The 11,184-nt window shown below is 32.3% G+C and overlaps 3 protein-coding genes across 6 annotated transcripts; 1 reads left to right on the forward strand and 2 right to left on the reverse strand.

Annotated features, from left to right (window-relative positions):
- Positions 1-671: 671 nt before the first annotated feature.
- LOC145963588 (mitochondrial 2-oxoglutarate/malate carrier protein) lies at positions 672-3,757 on the reverse strand. 3 transcript variants are annotated; one of them, XM_083085700.1, is made up of 8 exons: positions 3,593-3,752; positions 3,395-3,527; positions 2,770-3,266; positions 1,819-2,034; positions 1,564-1,694; positions 1,291-1,461; positions 1,070-1,169; positions 672-983 (listed from the first exon to the last, which is right to left on the reverse strand). In XM_083085700.1, exons 3-8 carry the CDS (start codon positions 2,826-2,828, stop codon positions 782-784), a joined length of 879 nt encoding a protein of 292 aa, XP_082941826.1. In that variant the 5' UTR covers positions 2,829-3,266; positions 3,395-3,527; positions 3,593-3,752; the 3' UTR covers positions 672-781. The 3 variants fall into 3 exon arrangements, with proteins under 3 accessions (XP_082941826.1, XP_082941827.1, XP_082941828.1); XM_083085701.1 differs by having other exon boundaries at positions 2,992-3,266; positions 3,395-3,755; XM_083085702.1 differs by lacking the exon at positions 2,770-3,266 and having other exon boundaries at positions 3,395-3,757.
- A 566-nt stretch (positions 3,758-4,323) lies between these two features.
- LOC145962842 (COP9 signalosome complex subunit 9) lies at positions 4,324-6,165 on the forward strand. 2 transcript variants are annotated; one of them, XM_083084214.1, is made up of 4 exons: positions 4,324-4,512; positions 4,693-4,762; positions 4,869-5,090; positions 5,274-6,165. In XM_083084214.1, the coding sequence occupies exons 1-4, from the start codon at positions 4,444-4,446 to the stop codon at positions 5,309-5,311; spliced, it is 399 nt and encodes a 132-aa protein (XP_082940340.1). In that variant the 5' UTR covers positions 4,324-4,443; the 3' UTR covers positions 5,312-6,165. The 2 variants fall into 2 exon arrangements, with proteins under 2 accessions (XP_082940340.1, XP_082940341.1); XM_083084215.1 differs by lacking the exon at positions 4,869-5,090 and having other exon boundaries at positions 4,335-4,512.
- Dp (transcription factor Dp) lies at positions 5,907-10,566 on the reverse strand. Its single transcript, XM_083084213.1, has 11 exons — positions 10,161-10,566; positions 8,910-9,028; positions 8,588-8,654; positions 8,407-8,504; positions 8,163-8,326; positions 7,845-8,007; positions 7,379-7,740; positions 7,208-7,290; positions 6,999-7,082; positions 6,652-6,918; positions 5,907-6,478 (listed from the first exon to the last, which is right to left on the reverse strand). The coding sequence occupies exons 1-10, from the start codon at positions 10,207-10,209 to the stop codon at positions 6,686-6,688; spliced, it is 1,422 nt and encodes a 473-aa protein (XP_082940339.1). The 5' UTR covers positions 10,210-10,566; the 3' UTR covers positions 5,907-6,478; positions 6,652-6,685.
- Positions 10,567-11,184: the final 618 nt, after the last annotated feature.

Consider the following 11,184-nt stretch of genomic DNA (forward strand, 5'->3'; position numbering starts at 1 on the left):
ATTATATCAGGAGGAAATAATTTTATCTTTAAATACTTAATCACTCTAAAAATTTATGTATGAAACAACTTTTCAATCCGTTATACATCTTGACTTGAGATTAAAACATAACAAATAACTTACATTTAAAAATACCATTATCTTTATTCCTAAATTTTCGATATTTAGAATTTATTTATAATATACAATATATTAACACATTTTTCATGTATTAATATTACATTAATACATTTCTTCAATTTTTACACCTAATAATATAATGTATATCTCATCATATAATATGTAATATCTAAAATATATCCTATAACAAATCTCTTATATAAAATAACACGGGATAACAATAAAGAGGAAAATTACTGAAATATAAATGGCATGTATGTAAAACCAGAGACTTCAGAATGTTCTGTATTCATACATATTTATAGAATGTATATGTATTTCTGTGTAAAATAATCATAAAATATTTCAGTATATATATTACGTACATATTATATAAATTGTACGACAGAGGATTTAAAAAAATGCTATATATGATACAAATTTCTTATATTGAACTCTATAAGAAATTTACCCTCCTATTATTCTTCAATGAACATGATAGTTATTGTATTATACATATAGAAGTACAAATAATATTGCAATTGTGTGCGTAATCTTTCATAATAAACATATACTACAAAAATAAGTTTATTAAAAAAATACACAATATATGACAAAAAAATAAATTGCCATCATTTTTTGGACTTAATAATAAAAATTTTTCACAAGCACACAATTGTAACTATGTTAAATATTGTTTATAAGCAGCAGTCATTTGTTCCAGGAAAATAAATGTCAAGACTGTATGAGGCCCCAGACGTGCATAATATGGGAAGAATCCTTTCCATAATGCAAACAATCCTTCATTTCTTACGACTTTGGTCAAAACATCAATCGCACCTGTAAACTCTGGCTTGCCATTTATCGTTTTCATATTTTGAATTCTAGAAAAAAGATAATGCAAAAGTTTGAATTAGGAATGTCAATTAATTGAATTTTAAATATAATTCTAAATTTGCCAATAATTTACCTCGTTTTAGCTATATCTACAGGCATAGAGGCAGCAGTAGTGACTAAACCAGAAATCATTGAACTCGTAAAGTGCAGTACAATATTTTCTTCGAAATATCCTATTTAAAAAAATAACAAAAAATTATAACAAGCATTAGTGACAAGTTTCATTAAATTTTATATAGATACAATATTTAATATTTCGTTAATATTTCTATTTAATATTTCTACAATGCATACCTGTATCTAACAATGCTTGTTTTGCCTGAGAATATGATGCTAATTGTGCTGCATTTACAACCATAGCGCGACCCATAGTAGGAATAGCACCACGCCATAATGTAAAGAGACCTTCCTCTCTAATTATACGGAATAATGCATCGAACACATTTTTGTAATTGCGTCTATCAGCTGTATTTAAAATATGGAAAATATTTAAATTCTACAATATAATATATTTATATGTGTGTATACATAGTACATTGTGTCATGTATAAAAAAATGAAAATTTACCAATGGGCGATCTTCCATCAGCTGTCATTCTAATTAAAGCTACTTCAGCAGGTGTACCTACAAATGCTCCAACACAACCAGCTGCCATACCAAGTAATGCTTTTACTATAAAATTTGGTTGACCATTTTTCCTAAATAAGTCAAATATATTTTATAATGTATTTACCTCTCAATGCAATTTTCTTATACATTTATAATTATAGAAATTTCTAAATTGTATAGGTTAGGTTACGTAATTGTATAGAGTTAACTTACGAAGAAAGTTCTATAAGCCAAGTATATATACCAAGTCTAGTGGTAGTATATGTAGCCTGCCGCATTAAACCAGCAGATAAACCCGAATATAATGCCAAAACACCTTCATTTTTTAAGATTGATGATGTAACAGTTATTGTTGATGTTTTTGTACCACTTAATTGCATGCGATTCTTTATTAAATCCAATGGCTGTACAAAACATGTTGCTGCCATGCTGAAATTAAATATATTATGAAATTAAACATATTATGACATTTTAACATTAATTATGAGAAAAATATATAAATTTCAAATTTATTAGTTTTTAAATAAGATATTTTAAAATATATACATATAATTTAAAATATATACAATAATTTCTGATATATAATTAAATTTTTTATATTTTAGACCAAATTATATATTTTATAGAAATCACAAATTTTAGTTAAAGTGTATTACTTTGTATCTTATCTTTTTAGATAAGATACAAATTTATTAATTAAATTATTAAAATGATATAAAAAAATGTGATAAAATTAGTAAAAATATTTTATATATAGTTTCAAAATTATTATAAAAATTTAATAATTTTTTTTCCAGATAAATTATATATTAAAGAAGCTACATTTAATGTTCAGGGTTGCAGCTATTTATAGCTCGCTATTAAGATACACATATTACATCATCATGAAAACATCAATTTTTTCATCTTTATAATTATTTTTTAATTATTAACAATATATTTAGGCAAAATAATCAATGAAAAATAATTCTCGTAAAATTTAAAAATTTATGATCCTTCGAAACTCAGTGATTGCAAAACACCAATAACTAAAACAATGAATAAAGAATAATGAACGTTTTGTAAAGATACACTGGTCAATGTTACAATCCCACATATATTGTTCACAAATATTATAAATATGCATCCAAAATAAACAAGGAGAAAAAAGGGAAAGACACAAACCCAGAAGTGCCACCAATGAGGAACTTGACACTGTTTGGCACCGTCTTCTGACTACTCATTTTTGACGATGTGATTTTGATTAAACGGATGATTTTCTAATTAAATGTCTCGTCGATTAAGCGTACTTGTTGCTCATTTTTTGTTAAACAATAATTAACAGTATTCGCGAAAATTGATGTATAAGCAAAAAAAAATTTTAAAAAGATCTCTTCCTCGAAGTACCTTGCCGAGTGCACTGGATCGTGATCACGGAGGAAGTCGGTCGGCCAGTCGTATCATATGTTATCAGCTGATACGGAATTACGAAAATAGCGCCACCTCGCAGCATCGATACTTCCTAAGTAAATCCGAATTGGCCTTGAAACTTTTCTCGAGATCTGTACGAATATAGGCGCCAAAAGTGTCCGAGGATGCGAAGCTATTTTTAACACACTTGCATAGTCATTTAAATATTTGCGTATGACGACTGCCGGCTTCGTAAATCTTGCGATCTTGTCCTTGTGGAATCACGCGAAGATATAGCCCGAGAAAATATACAATGAAAAAAATAAATAAATTCTCGAAATTATACAATGCTCAGAGTTTTTAACTCTTGGAATTTTTCGATTAACACTAATGCTCTTACCTGATATTTTCCTGATATCTTGTCCATTTTAGATTTTGACAGTACGCAAAATATTAATTGCGAAATAAAGTCTCCGGACTTTAATAATCACTTCTTCGTATAATCACTTGAAATTCCTGAACTTTGATATAATCTGAGGAATAAAGACAATATCACCAACGAGTACTGTTGAAGACAGCTAGCCTTACGTGTACTTGCATAGTTCAAAAATTCTCTGCAATCCTCTGTACTCTGTACGCTAACGCTCTCTCAGGAAATGTACGGCCAAAGTAAGAAGTAGTAAAGACAGTTGATAATAACAGAAATGCAGTTACACGAGAAAGAAAATTATTATATATATATTTAAATTTGCGAAATGTTAAAATAATAATTTAATACGAATATAAATAAATAAAACAAAATTAATACAAAATGACAATTGTAAATGGCTACCTTTCAATGATGGTTCTAGGTATAAACAGGTATAAACATCAGAGATAAAAATAGAAGTTTGTGGCCCTTCCTCCTTGTGCAACTAAATGCATTCGTCTCGTTTTTCTATAGGATAATATAAATTGTTCCAGTATACTATAAAGAAAAAATGTTCACTAATTAAAAATTCATTATTATTTCATTATTAGTCATTGAAAACATTGACATTTTATGGAAATTTTGCCTCGGAAAGAAATGACGTTTTCGAATGGACGGGTTAATTGCTCCGATAATTTACTAGGCGTTATTGACCAATCACAGCTATTTCTTCTGAAGAATGTATGGTTACATTTTTCTGAAGAATGGTTATGATTGGTCAATGATGTCTAGTAAACTACCTCGAAGCGATTAAACCCGATCATTTGAAACTTCGATTGAATTTCAAACATAAAGGCATATATACATGAACTCATTGATTTGGATTGGACGGTCCAATTTGGACCACGAACAATTTTAATTGTAATGATCGTCAGTTTTATGTTGCACGTGCATTTTGCAGTCTCTGCTTGCAGTGTATAAAGTTTAAATTGGAATCCTGTTAAATTAAATACATATCAGATAAATTGAAATATTTCAATATGAAGCCAACGCTTGTGGCCGATGAAATGTTTCCCGAAGGAGCTGGACCTTACGTTGAATTAGACGAGGTAATATGAATTATATATATATACATGTGCTTTTACAACGGATTAGAGGTTAAATGTTAATGCCATGGTTAAGAACAACGTGAAGAATTTTGTTCTGGCATTAATTACATTCTACAGATTTGTGATAAGCACAATTTATATTATAACTTTTCACAATAAAATATACGATATTGATTTCAGGTTGGTGGTAGTAGATTATTAGTGGATCTTACAGCAAGTGAAAAAGCTGTTCATGCAGATTTCTTCAATGGTATATCAAATATCGTGCACTATATTTCTTTTAATAACTTAGTAAATTACTTAATTCTATATTAATTTGTAGACGTCATTTATTTATTCTTTTTTTTTTTTTTTAGAAAAATTTTTTTATAATAACAACTACCTAACTGATAATAAAAATCTTCAGAACACAACTCATTCAAAATCTCTACCAACTAACAAACCAGATATATTATTGCATAACAAATCAGACATATTATTGCATAACTCTATAAAAAATGAAGATCTTTTGTTAAAAAAATTAGAAATTTTAAAAAAAATTATGAAGAATGCAGTCCATTCAGATTGCAATCTTATGGGTATATATTAAATATTTAATTTTCTCAATAAGCATGCATGTATAAATGAGTAAATAGTGTGTGTATATGGTAATGTCAATATAATTTATCAGATAAAGGAGAGCATCATAGTTTTATAAAAAATAATAATTTCCAGTTAACAGAATATACGGTTAGTTTATTGAAATAATTGTTTAATTTCAGATTTTGATGACTTGTTTGACGATGATGATTTGGATTGAAGCGTTCCTATAGAAATAAACTACGCATTGCTTTTGCAGACTGCAATTAACTTAGTATTAAAGCGGAAAATTTCTGGTTCTCATAAATTCATGTGAAATATTGTATAATCAATCATGTTATCAGTTGCATTCAGCAGAAGTATTGTATTAGGTTAACTAATGCTTTAATAAATAAAAACTTTTACTATAAAAACTTTCTACTATAAAAGCTTTTTTTATCAATCTACAGTTGTACTTTATAATTCCTTGATTTCTTACTCCTTCGAGCAATATCTTCAACCAAATTAATGCTAGCTTTATATAACCATTACAAATGGCATTAAAATATTTGCAAAATATATAATTTTACCAATATTTTTCAATACTTTAAGAGAAATAAAAACAAGGTATAAAGTTATAGTTGTAAAATTATTTTTCTCTGCTGAATGCAGCCATCAAATTTATCATATTCATATGTATATATATATATATAATAGAGATATGAAAAATGTTTCATTTTTAAGTTTGCTGTATAAAACTACTGCAAACTCTTACATAGTGTGTTATTACATATCCTTTCTTCTCGAAAGACTAACCACAAACTACAAACTTCATATTATAACATTATTACAATTTATTTGTATTTTTAATTCGAGTCAGATGTGTGCCTGCATCTATCATACGTCATTTTACTGCGTACCACAGACAAGTGTTATTATAAATGTGCCATAAGAAAATGAGTACTGGTCAATATGTCTTGTACACATAATAATATTGATACTGTAAGATTATATTTTATAATACATAGATGCTAGAGTCATATAAACTTGTATGACGATGCACAGTTAAAATATAGCACCCCATTATTTCAGTCATTCTGCATCTGTTCCGATCACTCCATGCGCGTGCATCGAACTATTTTATTATTTGATACGAAAAAAGAGCCACTTATAGATTTGCCAATTCACTCAGCCCAATTAATTGCTACGTTCTCTCCTTGGCCCCAATCAACATATATTCCTTTTGACCATTCTCATTTACTTCAACTGATTTACTTTTCACTCGCGACAATTAATCCCTTTATCCTTGTTCGATGTGTGTTAAAAATTGGTGATCGGGGTGAAGACGATGTTGGCAACAGCGGCGATATTATTAACGTTGACATTGCTGATGATAGTGGCGAGTATCCTAAAATTTGAAAGTAAAATTATTTTGATTTTATCTTGATGTTATATTTATGTTTTAGCATATTTTTTATTAATATGCATTGAAATAATGATTTCTATATAAAGAAACAATTATTAAAACTAAACATAATATATAATATAAATTTATATGAGTATAGTGAATATACCACTAACCCTGAGTCTAGCCATTGAAGAGTTATTCGGGGTGCTAGTTAACTTCCAGGTCACTATCAGCTTGATCGTCCTGATCGCTTTCTTCGTCATCATCCTCCTCTTCCGAATAGTACTGAGATGGTGGTGATAAGGGATCTTCTGACAATGAAGTATGTGAAGACGATGGTGGTCGAGAACCTTCCAATTTGATGTCTAAATCTTCCATTGACGTACTTGGACCAGGAATACTTACTGGAATAAACTTTTCTAGATCCCCTGATGCCAACTCTGCAATGCAATCATTAGTTTCAGACGAGAGTACGAATTGAAATTTAAATCTGTATACAATATATATACAGGTAACATACGTTCTACATATTTCTCGAGTGATTTCGGAACCATTAATTTTGCTTTTTGTAAATTTTCCTCAGTGCATTCCCCTTTCTCTAATCCTGAAACAATATTTTACTTGAATATTTTATCATATATATAATATATATTAGCAAGAGATAAAATAGTGTATTATATATGTACAAATATTCATAGTATAAAAAATAAAATCAATAATATATTTTACCAAAAGCTAGACCCATTTGCTTTAAAACTTCAATATCATCATGAATTTCAAACTTATCATTAAAATTAAACAGGTACTCAGTTCTGGAAAAAGAATTAAGAAAAATTAGTAACTCTTCCTCTTTATTTTATATATATTTACCAATTACTGTTTTACTATATTGCGACATACTTGTCATTTGAAATGCTGCAGTCTATGACAGTCTTTTTACTGGTATTCACAATGAGGAATGGCAGCTGTATGGCAGAATTAGGTTTCGGCGGCCCGCGAAGACTCTCATGCAAACGATTACGTTCAACTAAATTCTTAAAAGAAATGTGAGAGAGAATAAGTTGATGTAACTGCTGCGTTTTAGCCTTAATTCTCTCAATCTTTTTCTTTTTATCCTTTTCTAACGCTACACATTCCTGTAATGAATTGGTTGGCAGGCCAAGCCACCTAATCTCCTTTTTCTCTTTGGAAATGATATTCATTGCCATTAATACATTCAAAGCGTCGTATACGCGTCTTCTGATATTTTTCTGATCATATTGCTAAAAAAAGTATGACATATTGAATATAAATTCAATTGACAATTTAATATATATATATAAATTATTTTTCTATAAAATATAAAGATATTATATGAGGTAAATACCTGATCTGTCAGAGAATTCATGTGAGCAGGATTAGTGAATTCGCCGACCAATTCATCCGCTACTTCATTATAAGAAGTGGTACCTTTCTTCTTTACTTTCTCACATACTTTCATTGAGAAATGTCTTAATCCTTTACCAACTTTTTCCGTTTTTCTCCGTTTGCTACGATACATAGAGACAATATAAATTGAGACACGTAGCTCGGTGCGACTGGACTGGACAGAGTATATCGCGAAATTGCGAGCGGGGGAATGGGGGAGGAGAAACGAAGCTCATTCTATGTAATTAAAGTGTACGCGATAAAAACGTTATATTACTCAGGCACAAAATCGCCACTTTCAACATCCTGCCTCTTCCTAGACCCACTGTGATCCAGTATTGGGCTGATAAAGGTTTTTCCAGTGGCATCCTTAACGAGTTGCGAAGTATTAGATTGCTGTTGCTGTTGTTGTTGGGATACAATAGCCTGTTTTATGTCACTCTAAACAAAGCATTTATATATTTAAATTGTTTAATGTAAAATTCAATTGTTTTGTTAAAACACTAGAAAATTATCTCTACCATCTGTGCAGAGGTCAACTGTATAGTCTTGGTCATCATAGGTTCCCCTGCTTTTGATGTTGCCATTTTAGTATTTTGCAAAGGTATTGTAACTAATCCTGTAAGGAAATCATTGTACAATATTGTTACTTTTAAGTTAGTATAATAAAGTCTACATTTTTTTTAAGTAAATAGTACTTACTTTGACCTGGTGTAGATGGACTCTGCAAACTGATAGTCCTAAGAACTTGTGCATTTGATGTCAATACCTAGTTACAATATATATGTGTATAGTAGTTGTGAAATATATATGTACATATGTGTAATGGTTGTGAAACTAGTTGCAAATATTCTTTTGCATTAAGAGAGAATAGAAATAAAAAAGAATATATACATATACTTTTAAATAGACACTGTATATTATTTAATAGAGCACTTCCTTTTGAAAATGTATTACAATATATAACCTCTGCACATTAAATCAATAAATTGTTGTAAATTAGTTGTAAAATTGAGACAAATACCTGTGATTCTTGATTAGGAGTTTTAAACACTTTAAGGCCACCTGCATTTGTCGTGCTAACAATACTACCTAGTGTTTTATTAGGTGTACTTTGCACTACTTTTATCACTTGTGGGTGTCCTGCAACAAATTTGACTTATCTATAATTGAATTTTTTCCTAAATTCTTTTGTCTGTAGGCAAAATATTTAAAAAATCTTTTCCCTAAGCAAAATATCAAAAATGTAAATCAATTTCAATTTATAGTTCCTGATATATTTGTTTTACAAATTCTCTCTTTCAATCTAAAGATCGTAACTTATAATGTATATACAAGATGTAACTTATATGTACACATCATTGTATTGTTTATATAAAATTACAAAATCTTGTATAGAAATCTCAATACTATCTGGAAGTTATTGGTTTAGCAAGTTTAGAAATTGTCAGTGAATTGTGCGATTATACCTGAGAGCAAGCAGATGGAAATATGCTCATTTAAATACAAAGTGTTCAGTCCTTATTTACTGGGAAGCTATCAAATATATTTCTACGAGCATTCCACACTTTTCTTATCCAACTAAACGATATATTGTACAAGTTCGAGATTTCTATTTTAAGTGCAAAAATAAGACAATCAAGCTTTGTAACATATTATACACTGTGAACACAATGAAACTTGTATATCAAATTCCTGAGGAGAGTCATGAGCAAGCAATGTATCAAAGTGTAATAAATTTTAATAGAGCAAAAAAAGAAGAGAGCCTCTCGTACTATCTCGTCAGTATCATACTTTATCAAACGATATACGATAATCGGAAACACGCACGTGAAAGACGAGCGAGAAAGATAATTGCGACAGAACGTAAAAATCGCCCATCTCTCGGCGACGATAAAATTTACTCCCGCTGTCGAAAGCGCAGGCGAGGATAATCGACACCGTAGAATAGTCAAAGGTGGAGGAGAGGCAAGGTTTGCGATTGTCAAAATTTCGCTGGAACGAGGAAAGCCGAAAACTCGTAGGAAGCTCGACGAGCTCGACTCCGATCGGGGAGGGAAATGTGCGCGTAAATTCGCGGCCGGTCGCCGAGCATCGGAATGCGGCTCGAGGACGGGGCCGGGGACGGGAGCGCGCGTCTCGGGACTCGGGACGGAACGAGGTCTGTCGGATCTCGCTTCAAAGACGAGGGGGATGCAACGCGATCGACGAGGATCGGACGCGCGCGGTATCGGCGAGCGTGCAACGGGTTGGCGCGCATCGCGGATCCACTTACCGTTAGCGTCGTGTATTAAGAAGTTCATCGTTTTATTTTGCTGTGTCATGATCCGGCGTTATTGGGCCGTCGATCGGCTGAGGACGATTCCGCGGATGGGCCGTGCAGGAAAGGGAAATAAAAAGATCATAGGGCCTACGCTCCGCTCGGCACGTCGGCTCGCCGTATCACCAAAATGGCGACCCCGCATATAAAAGCATTTGCGACGGTTTGCAATTCGCGTGGCGTCGCGCGACCGATCCCGGCTGTCAACGGCGGCGATTCGACGTTTCCTCTTAACGCGAACGGCCGACCGTAATTCGCACCGGCCCGGAATAATCGCGCTCTATCCTGGCGGCCAGTCGGTACTCGCAGCTTCCGCGTGCACACGGACTGGAAATGAGCTTGGCGGCACGACAAAGCTAAACAGCTGATTGGCCGGCCGCCGGTCACATGGTCGACCCTCGTTCCACGTTTATCGCGGCGCCCCTCGCGGCTGCTCGCGGCGTAGACGCGCGCTGCGCGTACACGCGTATTGCGGATTTCGTGGCGCGCATTCGCGCGAGATATCCCACGTACGTGAAGTCAGGTGCGTTCGAGAAGCGAGCTTTCGGCGCTGCCCACGTACTCCGTCCTTGTTCGACCTTCCGTAAGTGACGGATAGAGCGACACTTTCAGCGACGACTTCCCGAACGCAATCGTATAATATCGACATAACTCGTATCAGGTTATACATCGAGGATCGAGATTGAAGATTAAATTGATCAGATGAAAAAAGTAAATTTTAATTCCTCTCGTTCCGATTAATTTTTATTAATCTTCAATACGTAAACTGATACGGGCTTTAGGCCCGGTTGCACCAACGTTATTTTAGCTTTAAGCGAGACTTAAATATATGTCTATCTTTATCTTTCTTTCTAAATAAATAAAGACAGACATATATTTAAGTTTCGCTTAAAGCTAAAATGATGTTGGTGCAACCGGGCCTAAGACTCTCTATATCGATCAATATCGATCGACGAATCGATGTTCGATTCTTTTTCGA

The sequence above is a fragment of the Camponotus vicinus genome, unplaced genomic scaffold, assembly GCF_025532165.1.
Source record: "Camponotus vicinus isolate PSW18456_S1 unplaced genomic scaffold, iyCamVici1.0 SCAF_12, whole genome shotgun sequence".
Classification (NCBI taxonomy): domain Eukaryota; kingdom Metazoa; phylum Arthropoda; class Insecta; order Hymenoptera; family Formicidae; genus Camponotus; species Camponotus vicinus.

Bases quoted from the DNA above. Each gene is read 5' to 3' on its own strand.
- LOC145963588 (XM_083085700.1), bottom strand. From the start codon at position 2,828: ATGAGTAGTCAGAAGACGGTGCCAAACAGTGTCAAGTTCCTCATTGGT. The intron at 1,170-1,290 runs GTATGCATTGTA...TTTTTTAAATAG, and splicing joins ACAAGCATTGTTAGATACAG to GATATTTCGAAGAAAATATT. The intron at 984-1,069 runs GTAAATTATTGG...TCTTTTTTCTAG, and splicing joins GTAGATATAGCTAAAACGAG to AATTCAAAATATGAAAACGA.
- LOC145962842 (XM_083084214.1), top strand. From the start codon at position 4,444: ATGAAGCCAACGCTTGTGGCCGATGAAATGTTTCCCGAAGGAGCTGGA. The intron at 4,763-4,868 runs GTATATCAAATA...TTTTTTTTTTAG, and splicing joins TCATGCAGATTTCTTCAATG to AAAAATTTTTTTATAATAAC. The intron at 5,091-5,273 runs GTATATATTAAA...GTTTAATTTCAG, and splicing joins TTCAGATTGCAATCTTATGG to ATTTTGATGACTTGTTTGAC.
- Dp (XM_083084213.1), bottom strand. From the start codon at position 10,209: ATGACACAGCAAAATAAAACGATGAACTTCTTAATACACGACGCTAAC. The intron at 7,083-7,207 runs GTAAAATATATT...ATATTGTTTCAG, and splicing joins GCAAATGGGTCTAGCTTTTG to GATTAGAGAAAGGGGAATGC. The intron at 6,919-6,998 runs GTATGTTACCTG...ATTGCATTGCAG, and splicing joins ACTCGAGAAATATGTAGAAC to AGTTGGCATCAGGGGATCTA.